Genomic DNA, 14498 nt, shown 5'->3' with positions numbered 1-14498 from the left:
CCTGGGCTCCCAGGTGCTGCCGTAATACAAACAATAGGTGACCAGCTTCCCCTCCCCACTGACTGAACAGACTCAGCACCTGGAAAAGGTGAACTTACAAAAACACATTTTATTGTTTCAATTCTCCAAAGTCGAAAATCCAAGAGCTACCGGCTATGAAAAAAAATTAGAGCCCTCCCCTGCCCCATCACCCCCCAGGGGCCTCCCTCACCAGCAAGCAGCAGGGGCAGGTGATGGGGGCCCATGGGAGATGACACGATAAAACCCCCCAAAACAAAAGCATCTCTCCTACCAGAGGCTTGACTTGGCAACTGAGGAAACGAGATAAATACGGGACAGAGCCAGGCGAGTAAAAAACAAGAAGCCGGATCCTCTCAGGGCTAGACCACTCCCCCCATGCACCCCGCTCCTGGCAGGGCTGGGCCACTCCCAACCCCTCCAGTGCTGAGGAAGGCAGCAGCAGGGATGGGATGGACCTGTAGGTGCCAGCCCTGCACAGTCTACCCCCCGCCTTGGTTACCAGCACCCTGAGGATGAAGTCCGAGACACTCAGAGATCCTCTGCGCTGGCTGCGTCTCCCCAGAGCTGTTGGGAAAGAGGGGATGATTCCATTGCCAGAGACTCCCCGGGGGGAGAAAGCAGCAGCCTGGGCCATGGCCATACCTACACCTCACAAGGGAATGTGGGGGTGACTAGGGAGGGACCCCAGGAGGGAGTGAAGGGGATGGGGCGAGCAATCACTGACACCAGCGTCCTTACTCCGAGAGGCCTCTTCCTCCTCTTCATTGGCAGTGCTCATGTCCATGGTTACAGGCAGGCGGGGCCTGGAATTCTCACAGCTGATTGGTCCGTACAAATGGCCAGAAAAACTCAAGAAACAAAAACAGGGAAAATTGAAAACAGGAAAAGACAAAAGTTTGTGGGTGGGGCATGGTGCCCCCTCCCCACCCTGGGATTGGCTGTTGAGCAGGGTCTGGTGCCCCAGGCTTCGCTGCTGGGGCGGGTCAGAGTTCACTGCCTACTTCCTCTTCTTCTTGGGGGGCCCCGAGCTGCGGCCTGGGCTGCGGCTGTGGGAACTGCGGCGGCTGGAACTGTGGGCTGGGCCCTTCCTCTTCCTGCTGAGGCTGCGGCTTTGCTCCTCCTCTTCCTCGTACCGGCTCTCCCGGTCCGCTAGGGGAGTAGGATGGGGGTCAGGGCATGGCTGTGTAACCCACCCAACTGCTGGAGCGGGTGAGAGGCTGGGTACCTATCCCCACCAACACCCTCCACTACCAGCTCTCCTGTTCTACTGCAAGGCAACAGGAGGTGCAGGGCTCTGTCCCCTCCCCCATAACCATTAGGGGTCAGAGTGAACAGGGTGTCACAAGGAAACCCAGATCCCATGGCCCCTGTGTGCATTTGGGAAATGTCCCAAGGGCTGGCACTCACCTTTCCTGGCCTCCTCCTCCAGCTCGTCCCAGTCCTTCCCACTCTCCTCCTCGCTGCCCATGGATTCCTTGGAGTAATCTGCAAATGGAGACAGGAGCTCAGAGGATGGCCCTGTGCGCAGCGCCACCCCACAGCTCAACCCTCTGTCCAATGGAAGGAACCATCCCCCTGCACTGGAACAAGGGGCCTAATCCCACCTCACCCCACCCCTCAGAATGGGAGCACAGGTGGGAGGGGGAAATGAGGTAGGACAGAGCAGGCAGTGTGTGGAGGATAAGGGAGGGCTCCCAGGAGAAGGGGGTAGGGGTGACTCCTGCTGCCCAGCAGTGTGGACTCTGCCAGGTGACCCCTCAGGGTTAGACCCCCAGCGCAGAGGCTTGGTGCCAAGAACCCTTCCACCCCCAGCCTAAGTTGCAGGGGCCTCCTCACCTGATTCCTCAGCCTCAGAGGAGTAATCTTCATCACTGTCCTCTTCCTCCTCCTCATACTCATCCTCCGAGGGGTTAAATGTCTCATCCTCAATCTCCGACTCTGACTCCCCAACCTCGGCATCACTGCCCTGGGGAGAGATCACAGCCAGGAATCAGGACTCCTGGGTTCTATCCCCAGTTGTCACTGATTCACTGGGTGATCTTCAGTGATTCCCATAGGTCATGGGGGGCAGAAAGATGTGGGAGCGAGATCAGATTAATTAATGTTCATTGGGCTCAGATACCAGGGTGTCCAGAGGAAATCTAAGTAATCCCCCCAACCACCATCCCTTTGCAGGGGCCCTTCCCCCTTGGGAGACAGAGCTCCCCCCCCCTCCAGGGGAGTCAGAGTCCAGTCCCCCCCATACCTCTCCCTCGGGCTCCAGGAATGACCAACCCCCCTGCTCGAAGAAGCCCTCAGGGTCATCCACAATCGTCTTCATGATTTTGGTCCAGTTGAGGGACTGCACCCCCTCCGTGTACTTCAGGTCACAAGAGCTAGGGAGAAAGGAGAGATCAGTATTGGGTCCCACTGGATGAGGGTACTGGGACTGGGGGGGAATTGTATCAGGAGGCTCCAGAGTGGATAAAAATTGATGATTTAAAATAAATAAAGTCACATTTTTTATCTAAATAGGATTTACTTTATGTAAAACTAAACAGGTTTACTTTTTAAAAAAAATAAAGCTATTTAAAATTATGACAGCCTATGTTAAGGGCTAAACTTACTATAATCTATTTACATTAAATTTAATATTATTTTTATCAGTAAATGTTTGCTACCAACTTTTAAGGAAAGTTAAACCACTGAACTGGTTGAAGTAGCTGGCCAAGCATTTGGAACCAGAGTTTGTTGAAGGCCTAACAAGCTTTTAATAGCAATAGCCTCCTCTGCAAGTGCAGAGAGAATATTGTCTTCATTTCCGTGCGTTCCAAGTTCAGTTCAATGACTAATTTTCAAAATTGAAAAACCTATTGGGAATTAGAAAAGCTTCCTTTGCTTAATTGGTTGTAAAATGCAAAACATGTTTAGATAAACTTTGATATACTTTTTTGGCATGTATCCAGCACATCAAGACAGTTTATTTAACGAATAAAAAAGCATTTTACAATGGTTTTGTGCATTTTTGAATTGGATTTGAATTTCAATCCAAACAGAGCTTGGCACAAACCAGAAGTAAAAAATCATCATCAAGATATGGATCATTCACCATTTTCTAACAGAATAAAAAATGTAAAATTAAGAATCTGAATGAACTGTAAACTGCTATCATTGCTTAAATAACTGTGTATAGATATAGATAGCATGTCCTCCTGGGTAGCAAAAAAAACTAAATGTAGCATAAAGGCTGTATTCAGTTGCAGATCAACTTGTTTTAATTGTTACCAGCCAATGAGAATCAACCTTTCTTTAGGAGAAACCCCCCCCGAAAAAGTACGAATGCAAAACACAATTAAAATTGATTTAAATCATGATTAAAAACTGGTGATTTAAAGTCCCTTGATTTAAATCATTCCACTCGGGGGGGGGGGGGGGGGGAAATCAGAGTCCTGGTGTGTGGGGTAGGCACCAGGAGCGGCGTCCGGGGGGGGGGGGGAGACAATCCTTGGTGGGGACCCCCCAGTTGATGGCGTTGGTGGGTACAGTGAGGAGGCTGGGAGCTGGGGGATCGGGATCCTGGTGAAGTAGGTCTCAGTGGAGGGGTCAGGGGGCAACATTCCTCAGTGGAGACCCCCCAGTTGATGGAATTGGTGGGTATGGTGTGGATCAGGATCCTGATGAGGTAGGTATCAGGGAGGAGGATGGGGGGGGGAGGGTGTCACTCACTTGAGCCACTCCTTGATGGGGTCGAGGGAGGCCACGGGGATGGCATTGATCATGGTCACTTTCTTGCTGTAGTCCTTGTAGACAATGACCATGTCAAAGTTCTTCAGGTGGAACTGGACTCGCTCAAAGTGAATGAGCTCCACCTCGTCCAATGTCACCACGAACGGAGGCTGCAGGGGAGGGGTGGGGTCAGGCCCAGGATGGAGAAACCTCACCAACCCTGGGACAGAGACCCCCTGCCAATGGGGCCAGTAGTCACAGGGGACAGAGCTGCACCCCCAAGTCCCTTCCCACCCTACAGTGCCAGTGCTCGCCCTGAGCTCCGCCCATCCCCATAAGCACCCAGGCAGGTCCCTTGGGACACAGGTTTGTGCCAGGCCCTGAGCAGGGCAGGGACTGGGGTGGGGGCACGAACAGGTCCCCCACGGACACTCACCCACTCAGTGCAATTCACCAGGGCACTGCTGGTCGGCTGGAGCAGGCAGGTGCTTCTGTAGGGGGCGCCATTGAACCTGCCAGAGAGAGCAAAGCGAGCAAGGTCAGTGAGAGCCACAGACCCAGAGTGGGGGGGAGGGGCCAGACTGAACCCCTGGTGGGCATCTTGTGTCAGACTGTGCCCACAGGGTCCAGGGCCACAAATCCCCAGGTCCCGGAAGGCACCCTCCACGCCCCCAAAGATCCTGGAAGGGCACCCTACAACACCTCGCTCCCCCCCCAAAGGTCCCAGAAGGGCACCCTCCACACCCCTATCCCCCGCCCAAAGATCCCGGAAGGGCACCCTCCACACCCCTGCTCCCCCCCCCAAAGGTCCCAGAAGGGCACCTCCACGCCCCTGCTCCCCCCCCCAAAGGTCCCAGAAGGGCACCTCCATGCCCCTGCTCCCCCCATCCCTAGGGGTGCCAGAAGGGCACCTTGATGCCCTAGTTCACCCCCTTACCCCAGGTCCCGAAAGGGCACCTCGAACTCCAGCTCCTCCTTGGTCAGAGCCTCCACCTTCTCGATGAAATTCTTAAAGGCCGTTTTCAGCTTGTGCCTCATTTCGCGCTCCATCTGCATGGGGCACAGGGACATCAGCCAGGCTCTCAGGGAGATTCCCTCCCTTCTGAGTCCCCCACCTACCCTCACGCTCCATCTGCATGGGGCACTGGGACAACAGCCTGTCTCCTGGGGACAGGAGCCCCCTAATGTAACCCCACACTCTCCATCTGCAGGGTCAGCACAGCCTCCTAAGGACAGAGACCCCTCAGCCCAGTCCCCTCTCATCTCGCACTCAATCTGCAGGGGCAGCAAGGTCAGCCTGGAGGCTGCCCCTCCATTGCAGCCTACCCCTGCCCCACATCTCACCTGCTCAGCGTAGAGGTCGTCGCGGTCATGCATGTGCTGGTGCTTGCCCAGGTCTGTGGTGATCTCGCCCACCTCGGTGTAGAACTGCACATCTGTGTGCCGCTTCTTCCCAAACATGATAGCATTCTGGAGGAGTGGAGGGGGGCATGAAGGCTCCATTGTGTCTCTCACACCCCACACCAGCCCCCGGGTCAAACCCTGCAAGAGACCTCCCCAGCCCCGCACAGAACAGGGCAAGATCAGGCCCGGAGATGGTTCCTGGGGGCACAGGGGCCCTACCTTGAGGTGGAAGTGCAGTACGATGATCATCTCCCCGTCACAAGGCTGGAACAGCGCGTGTTTGATGTTGTTGTACAGAATGTCGACCTTGTCTCCCCGCACGGAGGTGAAGCGGAAACCTGCCCAAGAGACAGACAGTGAGAGGGGACCCTTGGGCTGGAGCGCAACTAGGAGGAGGCTGTCCCTGGACTGGGGCTGGGAGCCGAGCGGGCTGGGGGAAGGGGCCCTTACCATTGACGTGGGCCTCCAGTGAGCCTTGCATCCTCTTCTGGGCGATGTTGGGCCGGATGTACAGGTCCTTTAGCTTGGGGTTGCTCCGGTTCAGGTTAATGATGAGCGAGTCTTGCTTGACAATGCCCTAGAGAGAGACGATGAGAGCAAGGGAGTGAGATCCCGCGGAGCACAGAGCCCCCTGTGTCTGTTAGCGTCTCTGCCTGAGACCAGGATACGGGGTCAACTTTTCCCAGGCTCCCAGGGGCTCTCCGCTCCTGGCTCACCTCCTTCTCCTTCTCCTCTGCCTCCCGGGTCTTGTAGCGTTTCTGCACCTCCTTGATGATGCGGAAGGCGTTCTGCAGATTGAGGGCTGGCACAGTCTGCTCACCCGGCGTTTTCATGTTGGAGGCACGATACGTGCTGGGGGAGGTGCGGTAAGTGGTTATTGGCCATAACAGCACTGCATGTATGCAGCCCCTGCCCCACACAGCCCATGGGGCACTTGGGTGCCCAGCCCCCACAGGAAGTTGGTGCCTAGTCTCCCCGCTGCCCCATACAGCAGATTGTCAAGCTCCCCCGTGTACAGAGGCCAAGAGCCCAGGTCACACAGCCAGACTATGCCAGAGCCAGGAGTCCTGAGTCCCTGCCCAGCCTGGGGCGCGAGGGGGCTGTAGGGGAGCGGTTGGGGAAGGTCATCCAAGCAGTGGGCAGAGGATGGGGGGTGGCGGAAGGGGCACTCACATTTCCTTGACGAAGGTGGCCTCGGGGTTGGGGAAGATGTTGCCCTCGTTGCGCCCCAGGGCACTGCCTGGGCAGTAGAAGTTGATGCGCAAGTAGGTGTAGTCACCCTCCACTGACATGCTGATGTTCTGCACCACAGGGAGGTCGGGGGGTCAGTCAGACTGTGCGCCCTGAATGCGGCTGGGGACTTCTCTGTACCCCGGCTCCCACCTGTAAACACCCTTCCCCTCACCCCCCAGCTCCATTCCCCAGGGTTCCCGCCGGCAACCGCCCCCCAGCTCCACTCCCCAGAGCTCCTGCCTGTAACCCCCCCACTCCCCAGGGCTCCTGCCTGCATGGCCCCTAGAGGCAGGGCCTCTGTGGGAAACGGCCCCCACTTTCCTTCGAACTGAAGAACCAAAACAACCCTCAACCCAACAGGTTCTCTAACCCCCTCCCTGTCCTATTTGCTGAGGAGTCACCTTCCCGGGCTGACAGTGGCCATGTAGAAGCATGCAGGCTCCCCATTACGCAGCCCCCCATACCTTGATGGTGGCGATGTGGAAGGGCGTGGCGATGCCAAAGACTGGCATGATGACAGTCTCGTATTTCTTGTCAATGTAGATCTTCATCTCCCGGATGTGCGGCTCCTTGGGCATCAACGATGGGTTCTTGTAGGAGATGTTCGATTTGCGGGCCCTGGGTGGGGTGGGGGAAGATGAAACAGCACAGCCCCCCGGGAGCCTCCAGATATCCAGCAGGCAGGCACAGCCTCCCTCCAAAACACAGCACAGTCCCCAGGCCCCCAGATATCCAGCAGGCACGCATAGCGTTCTCCAAAACACAGCACAGTCCCCGGGCCCCCAGATATCCAGCAGGCACACACAGCCTCCCTCCGAAACATGGCACAGCCTCTAGGGCCCCCAAATATCCAGCAAGCATGCACAGCTTCCCTCCGAAAAATGGCACAGCGCTCCTCCTCCGGCACCACACTTCCAAGGAACCCCAGATCATCCACAGATACAGCTCCCACCCAGGCCCTCCATACATACATACACACAGAGTGACAGGTAGCAACCCTGAGGCCTGCTCCACTTCTGGATCCACTCCCCCACAACTCACTTCTGGATCTGCTCACCCCACCCCCAGGCTCTCCTTCCACTCACTTCTAGAGTCACTCCCCTCCCTGCCCCCCCATCTCCCCACTCACTCCTAGATCCGCTCTCACCCCCGAGTTCCCCTTCCACTCACTTCTGGATCTGCTGCTCGCCCTTCTGCTCCGTCAGCCGCCGCTTGGCCTCCTCGTTGAGCTGCATGGCCAGCTCCTTCTGGTGGGCTCGACGCTTCTCCTCCGCCGTCAGCTCATTCTGGGGGTAGCAGGAATGCGAGTGAGGCCCAGACCCAGACCCCAGCTCAGCAGCCCAGCCACCACCCTGCCCCTGAGCCAGCCCCGCAGCCACAGGGACCACTCAGCCCCAGTCCCATAGGAGCATGGCCCCCAGCCCCTCCCTTGTGGGGAAATTAGCTCCCCCAGCCCCTTCTGAGCTGCAGGGACCCCTGCCAGGTGTCCCACGCAGGCTCTGGAGCCCAACCAGCCCTGGCCAGCTCCCCATGGCAGGAGGAACCGCACCCGCGTCCGCTCCGTCAGCAGTGCTGCTGCTCGGGAGCTGCGCCCCAGCAGGTCTTCAGCCTCGTCTTTCTCCTCCTCTTCCTCCTCCTCATCTTCGTTCTGTGGGAAATGGACAGAATGGTCAGAGCTGGTCCCCCCACCCTTTACACCTCTGCCCCCAAGTTTCCTTGCACCCTTCATCCTCCACCACACTGGAAGGTATGTGCTAGGATTTACGCTGGGGTCGTTCGCTGGCTTGCATTCTGCAGAACGTCAGATCAGAGGGTCGTAATGGTCCCTTCTGCCTTGGGAACCTACAAATCTATGAAATGTTGCCACTTTGCCCCACAACGTCTCCCCAGGCCCACCCCCACCCAGCACCTTGAGGACCTTCTGTCATCCCCTCCTCCATGCAGAACTCCCTGCCCCCGCAGCATGGGAGCGCCGGCATGCCCTGCTCTGATATCGAGTCTGCCTTCCCCCCACCTCTCCCGCACCCCAAGCCTCACCTTGAGGAAGATGCCAACGTTTTTGACCTTTTTCTTAACAGAGGTGAGAATGGTGGCCGGGCCGTCCTTGGAGAGCAAAGAGAGAGTCAGGGGGGGGGAGCAGATGGCAGCCCATAACGCACACGGGGCAGAGAAGCATAAAATACTCACCCTGTACGCCCCCCATCCACCAGCATGGTGCCCCCCAAATAACCCTGCGTGCCTCCCCACCCCCACAGTGACCCCAAATAATTCTCCGCCTCACCCCAACAGCACAGTGCCCCCCAAATAACCCTCTGGCCCCTCCTCACACCTCATCCACCAGCATGGTGCTCCCCAAATAACCTTGCGGCCCAACCCCCAACACCCACCTCATCCACCAGCACGGTGTCCCCAACGAACAGTGCGTATGTTCGCTCCTCTGGTTTCTTCCCTTCCTTGTTAGTCAGGTCAGAGAAGCCCACGTTGATGCTGAATACCATCCCTGCCAGCCAGATGAGAAAGGAGGTTACACGGCTCAGGGAGGTCCAGGCTGGGGTGGCAGGGCCCGGGGGACATGCAGGGAGGTCAGCAGTCGCCAACCAGTCCACATGCACAGGCAGCAGCTGCACACGGAGCTAGACACGAGCAGGATACCCCTCCCTGCATATACTTTAGGGGAGGCTCCCGCCTGCAGGAAAAGAGATTTCGAGCCTCAAGGGCTGCATAGGGGGTGGTGTAGGGACTGGGTACCTGACTGTGAGGACAATGGGGGTCTCTCCCCATAACTAAGCTGGCTCTGAGGGCATGGGGATGCGATGGCATCAGCAAGAAGGGATCTGTGTGTGTGGGGGGGTGTGTCTCACCTTTCTTGAGCCGGTGCTGGTTCTTGCTGTTGATGACGAGGGAGCCCTCTCTGAACTCGATGCCCATGGCAAATCTGTGAAGAGTCCAGGGGGCAGTCACATTACCCATAGCCACCCTCTGGCCCTGGCAATGCTCCCTGCCCCATAGACCCGGCGCCAGTCCCTGCCCTACACCAGGCTGGGCAGGTATTGCAGGCACCACTCCAACAGGAGCCTGGCGCCTCGCCCCTGAGCCAGGCTGAGCTGTGCAGGCCCTGGGCACATGGGGGCTGGGCTGCAGCTGGAACCTGGAGCAGGATTCTCTTCCCCTAGGTTCTGGATGCTCATGCTCAGCAGACTCAGGGCGGGCGATGCAGGGTGTGCGGTGCGTGTGGGTTTGTGTAGTGGGTGTTGGGGGGCAGTTTCTTACCCCAGGTTCTTGGTGATCTTGTTCAGCAGCTCCGGTTTCTGCTTCTTCACCACATCCATGACGGCAGCGTAGACCTCGCACAGCTTCACGCCTGGGGGAGTCTCAGCGTGAGCACCAGGTGGCGCGATGTCCTCCCCTTCCCTCCCACCTGGGCCAGGGCAGCATCACATCCCAGTCCCACACCCCGGGGGCCGGGCAGTGCGACATCCTCCACCGGCCCTCCTCCCATCAGGGCAGCAGAACCCCTCCCCACTTCCCCAGCACACACCCCCGCACCACCCCTACTCACCATGCCGCAGCTCCTTGAGCAGCTCCTCCTGCAACTGCAGCAGAAAGGTGTAGTTGTCCTGCACCTCCTGGGGCGGGTCCACCATGAGCGTGCGCACCAGGTTGGAGCAATAGGATTTGTAGCGGATGCCCATGGCGCAGGTGATGGCCCCAAAGTGCATGTGGTTCTTGTCGCTAGTGGATGGACAAAGAGAGGTGGATTTCAGGGAGGTGCTAGTCATGGGCTGGGCATGGGGTGTCTGGGGGCTGAGCCAGGAGTCCCTGGATCTTGGAAAGGCAGGACCAGACAGACCGACCCAACCCGGCCAGCAGCACCAGCTCCCTGACACCTCTCTGGAGACAAGTCTCCAGCATTGGGCGGTTCTGGGGGAAGCGAGGCCTGACCCCTCATCTGCCTGCTCAGCAGAGGTAGGGGTGGGGCGGCTGGGTGGGAGGGCTAGGAGCCCTGCGGGCACTGACCTGACGACACTGAACTTGAGGTTGTAGTTGCCGCCGCTCTGGATGATGGGGGGATAGCACATCTCCACTGTGGAGGGGTCAGCCCCTGACAGGTACTTTTTCTCCTCGATGGCCTTCTCCACCGACTCTGCCAGCTTGCTATGCCGCACTTTCTGTGGGGCACATGGAGACTTTGAGTAGGAACAGCCAGATGGACCACAGGATTTGCCAGCGTCCCAGGCCCAAGTCACCTCCCAGCCGCAGCTCACCCCCTACCAGCCCCCCTGCCGCCACCTCCAAGCTGCGGCTCACCCCCTACCAGCCCCCACATCCCATCCACAGCTCACCCCACCACACCCCGAGGCCTCCCTATCCTCTCACCTCGTCAGCGTCGACAATCTCCATGACCCGCTCCTTGAAGAATTTGTTAAAGACCTCAGACGTGATGGCGGCCGCTTTGCGCATCAGGTTCAGTTCCCCATCCTCCTTCACTGCGATAGTGTAGGCCACGACTGCGCTGATATCTACCTGCTCCAGGGACAGGGAGAGGGTGAGGGGAGCAGGTAGAGCTCCTCACATCCCTGCCTTGGCATAAGGCCACAACCCCACTGATATCCGCCTGCAAAGCCAGAGACAGGGGGAAGGGAGGGCAATAGGAGGAGCTCCCCTCCACCCATCCTGCCACCCAGCTCACCTTCTCGAAGCCCTCCTTGCTGAGGCAATCATTCCAGTTCTTCATGAACTCCCCGGGGAACTTGTCCTTGCTGAAGACCCCGATGCGCTTCCCGTTCTTGCTGCCCTTCAGTGCCTCGATCATCTTCTCAAAGTTCCCCTTGTTGCTCTCGTTCTGCAGAGGGCAGGGGTAGGGTTAGTCCCCCGAAACGGGGGAGTGGCATTAGGGAGGAGGCAGGTTGCACCACCAGAGTCCCTGTTGGTTACCCCCAGCCCTTCACCCTGCCAACATTCCTTAACTGCCCTATAAGCAGCAACCTCAACCTCCTCCCAGCCCAGTGTGCACAACCTTCCACCACCCCTGACTCCCACGGGCTCAACCTTCCTGCAACTCTCAATGGGTGCAGCACAACACCTTCAACGTTCCCCCAGCCTGGAGTGTAAATCTTCATTCCACAACTCTCCATCCCTCAGCATGCACCACCCCACCGTGGTATGGACACCCCGCTGTGCAGTGCCCCACAACTGCCAGGCGGCACCCAACACACTCACCTTCTCCCGCACGAGCAGCGTGATGGCCGGCACGCCATTGGCGTTCTCGCTGCCCTTGCTGTTGGCGATCTGCTTCAGGAACTCCACCTTCTTCTTGCTGGCCATGAACAGGATCTTGTCCACGCAGAAAACCATGATGGTGTCGGTGAGCTCGTAGCCAAAGAGCCACGTCTGCAGGAAGGGGAACCATGAGGGAAAGGAATCACTCCTTCCCATGGCTCCCCATCAGAGACTCCCCCCACCCCCCGCGAGTGCTACCCCAACCTCCCCTCTGCTCAGCGCTTTCCTCATTCCCAGCTCCAGCGGCATCCTCCACGGATTTCCCTCCTACTGACCTGCAGTGCAGTGGACTTGGCATAGACAATCTCCTCGTCCACCCCCACCGAGACCACGATGGCGTCGACGTTGGCATAGTCATCCTCTCCCTTCTGCAAGGGAAGCAGAGGGACGCGAGGCTTGGGTCTCTCCTCCACTAGCTGCCCCAAACCATGTCATGCTAATCAGAAAGGCTCATTTGACCTCTCTGCATGCCCCTCTGGGCTCTCAATGACCTGTAGCCTCAGAGGAGCTGCCCAGGGCTTCGAAGGGTAGGGAGCAATCCTAATGTTGTGATATGAACCCGGAGGGTTCTCAGACAGGACAGAGCAGAAACCGAAAGGGAAGGTCAGAGACCGGCAATGAGGAAGGAAGAGCGTTTAGCAGAGATGAATGAGAAAGGAGACAACAGCTAACTACAAAATTGGACAGCGAAGACTGTTTAGCCTAAGGGAGTTAGGTACCCAACCTGCAATTCAATGACTGCTGGGCACCTAACTCCCTTTGAAAATCCTAGACTCTCACTTGGGCAGAGATGGCCTAAGCTACCTGAGGGATTTGGACACCCTAGTCCCATCAAAGTGAACAGAAGTGGGCACCCAAACAGCAAAAAACAAGACATCAAAGTTCATTTAAGAAAAAAAATCCCCACTTTAGGCCCATCTCATGATTTTGGAACATTTGCGGCTGGCAAAGGAGTCCAAAGGATCAGATCACCACTAACAGCCCCTAGGCCCCCCCAAATCAAGCTGGGAGCTTCTAGCAGTCCAAAGTATTTATCCAGACCCCATTCCTGTAGAACCCGAATGTGTCGCAATCAAAGGTATTTATGCCCGTGCACCCTTGTGGAGTAGGGCATTGTACTGATGGGAAACTGAAGCACGGGGAGGCTAAGGGACAGGCCAAACTCTCACAGAGAGTCTGTGGCAAAGCAGGCAGTTGAACCCAGGTCCTCAGAGTCCCAAGCCCCTTGTCCTGTGCACCCTTTGATCTTAACACAGCTCTGGTGGCTGCATCCACCTTCAGCTCTGTACTTAGATCACAAATGACTTAGGGAGGCCTCTTCTGTGCAGCCCCGAGCACGACGGCGCTCCAGTTCCGCACTGGAGGCTGCTACGCGGGCGGGGGGCAGGCGGGGGGCGGGGCAGAGCTCAGAGCGGGCACTGCACCGCTAGCAGCCAGCGGGACCCCTCACCACTACATCCCCTCATGGGTGGGGGGCTCACGGCAACACGGCACCTTTCCAGGGCGCCTGAGAGCCCCACGCTGGGGGGGGGGGAGAGAACCCCGGCACCCCACGACGGCGCCCTGGGGCGACCCCGAGCAGCGACCCCGCCCCCGCGCCCACTGCCCTGCTCCCAGGCTGGAACCAGCAGAGCAGTTAGGGGACAACCTGGGGCTGAGGGAGAAGCTGGGGTCGCGCGGACGTTGGGGCGGGCCAGGGCCCCCTTCCGAGCGGGGGGGCCAGTCCCCGCACCCGCGGCGGGAGGGGCTCCGGGGCCGCGCCCGGGCACCTCTGGGGGCTCGGGCTTGGCCGGGGGCAGGGAAAGGGGGCCCCAGCGACGGCTGCCGGGGGCGCAGGCCGGAGGAGAGCCCTGGCCGGGGCGCTCAGGCTGGGCAGCCCCGGGGGTCTCCCCACGGCGGGGTCCCGCGGGAGGGGGCCCGGGCCGCACCTGCCAGTTGCCATAGAGACGCTTGACGCGGCGGTAATAGGCCTCGCGGTCCAGGCTCAGCGCCATGGAGACTCCGACTCGGCTCGTCCCCGCGCGCCAGGCCCCGCCGCGGCCCCTCGCCCGCCGGAAGCACCTCCCACCGCCCCGCCTCCCGCGACCCGCTTCCGCTTCCGGGCCGCCGCCTCGCGCCCGCGGGGCTTCCCCGCCTTTTTCGCGGCTTTTTTTCCGCTCCTGCCACCGCGCGGCCCCGAGACGCCCCGCCCCGGCCGCGCGCGAACGGCCTCCAACAGCGGGGCGCTCACCGGGCACGTGACCCTGCCACGCGCGGGGATCCTGGACTCGCCCCTTCCCGCGTGACCAGCACGTGGTCACGCCGCCGCGCGCCCTCGACCACGTGACCCCCTGGCTCCCACGCGGAGCCCCCCCGCAGGAAACGTAATGTGCGCTCACGAGGGGAGTGGCTCAGCCCCCCCCCCCCGGGCTATGAGGTGGAGAGGGAGGGGCAGGGGGCCCCTCGGGCCCGGGGCGGGGGAGGGAGGGAGAAGGGCAGGGGGCCCCTTGGGCCGGGGCAGGGGTCTCCCAGCTCAGGGCAGGGCAGGGTGCCCTGGAGGAGGCCAGGAGCGGAAAGCTGGCCAGGCTGCGGCTCCAGGGAGGGGCAGACTAGGGCCCCGGATGGGGGGCAGGCCCGCGCCCCCCGCCCCCCCCCCAGCCGGTTGGGCCCCCTCAGTGAAAGGTGCAGCTGGCGGGAGGGGGCTGGACACAAAGTCCCATTTCAGAGCCAGGAGCGTAAGAGCAGGAGCATCCAGCCCAGGGGTCCCACTGCCCAGCAACTCCCCCGAGACAGCTCCCTCTGCCCCGGCCTCGCCAGCGCGCCTACAGTTCCTCCATGCCCACCGCGTACACCAGGGGCTAGTGCCACGTTGGGGG

The 14498-nt window shown here is 59.4% G+C and overlaps 1 protein-coding gene across 2 annotated transcripts; it reads right to left on the bottom strand.

Moving 5' to 3' along the window:
- Window positions 1-89: 89 nt before the first annotated feature.
- On the bottom strand, window positions 90-13748 carry SUPT16H (SPT16 homolog, facilitates chromatin remodeling subunit). Of its 2 annotated transcripts, XM_037915719.2 has the most exons (26): window positions 13572-13748; window positions 11919-12011; window positions 11584-11754; window positions 11054-11206; window positions 10741-10887; window positions 10381-10532; window positions 9923-10095; window positions 9634-9724; window positions 9225-9298; window positions 8751-8863; window positions 8401-8466; window positions 7913-8011; window positions 7534-7649; window positions 6828-6981; window positions 6304-6431; window positions 5847-5982; window positions 5581-5707; window positions 5350-5468; window positions 5071-5196; window positions 4664-4776; window positions 4163-4238; window positions 3727-3896; window positions 2267-2396; window positions 1858-1987; window positions 1429-1506; window positions 90-1170 (listed from the first exon to the last, which is right to left on the bottom strand). In XM_037915719.2, the coding sequence occupies exons 1-26, from the start codon at window positions 13635-13637 to the stop codon at window positions 1019-1021; spliced, it is 3153 nt and encodes a 1050-aa protein (XP_037771647.1). In that variant the 5' UTR covers window positions 13638-13748; the 3' UTR covers window positions 90-1018. The 2 variants fall into 2 exon arrangements, with proteins under 2 accessions (XP_037771647.1, XP_043383044.1); XM_043527109.1 differs by having other exon boundaries at window positions 4664-5468; window positions 13572-13728.
- Between the last annotated feature and the right edge of the window lie 750 nt (window positions 13749-14498).

The sequence above is a fragment of the Chelonia mydas genome, chromosome 13 (genome assembly GCF_015237465.2).
Source record: "Chelonia mydas isolate rCheMyd1 chromosome 13, rCheMyd1.pri.v2, whole genome shotgun sequence".
NCBI lineage: Eukaryota > Metazoa > Chordata > Testudines > Cheloniidae > Chelonia > Chelonia mydas.
This window is presented reverse-complemented; position numbering and strand designations above follow the sequence as displayed.

What these genes read in the sequence shown, in the direction of transcription:
- SUPT16H (XM_043527109.1), bottom strand. Translation starts at nt 13,637, where the DNA reads ATGGCGCTGAGCCTGGACCGCGAGGCCTATTACCGCCGCGTCAAGCGT. An exon ending in CCAAGTCCACTGCACTGCAG is followed by an intron (nt 11,755 to 11,918) that starts GTCAGTAGGAGG and finishes CCCTTCCTGCAG; the next exon opens with ACGTGGCTCTTTGGCTACGA. An exon ending in CTCTGAGGCTGAGGAATCAG is followed by an intron (nt 1,507 to 1,857) that starts GTGAGGAGGCCC and finishes CTCCATTTGCAG; the next exon opens with ATTACTCCAAGGAATCCATG.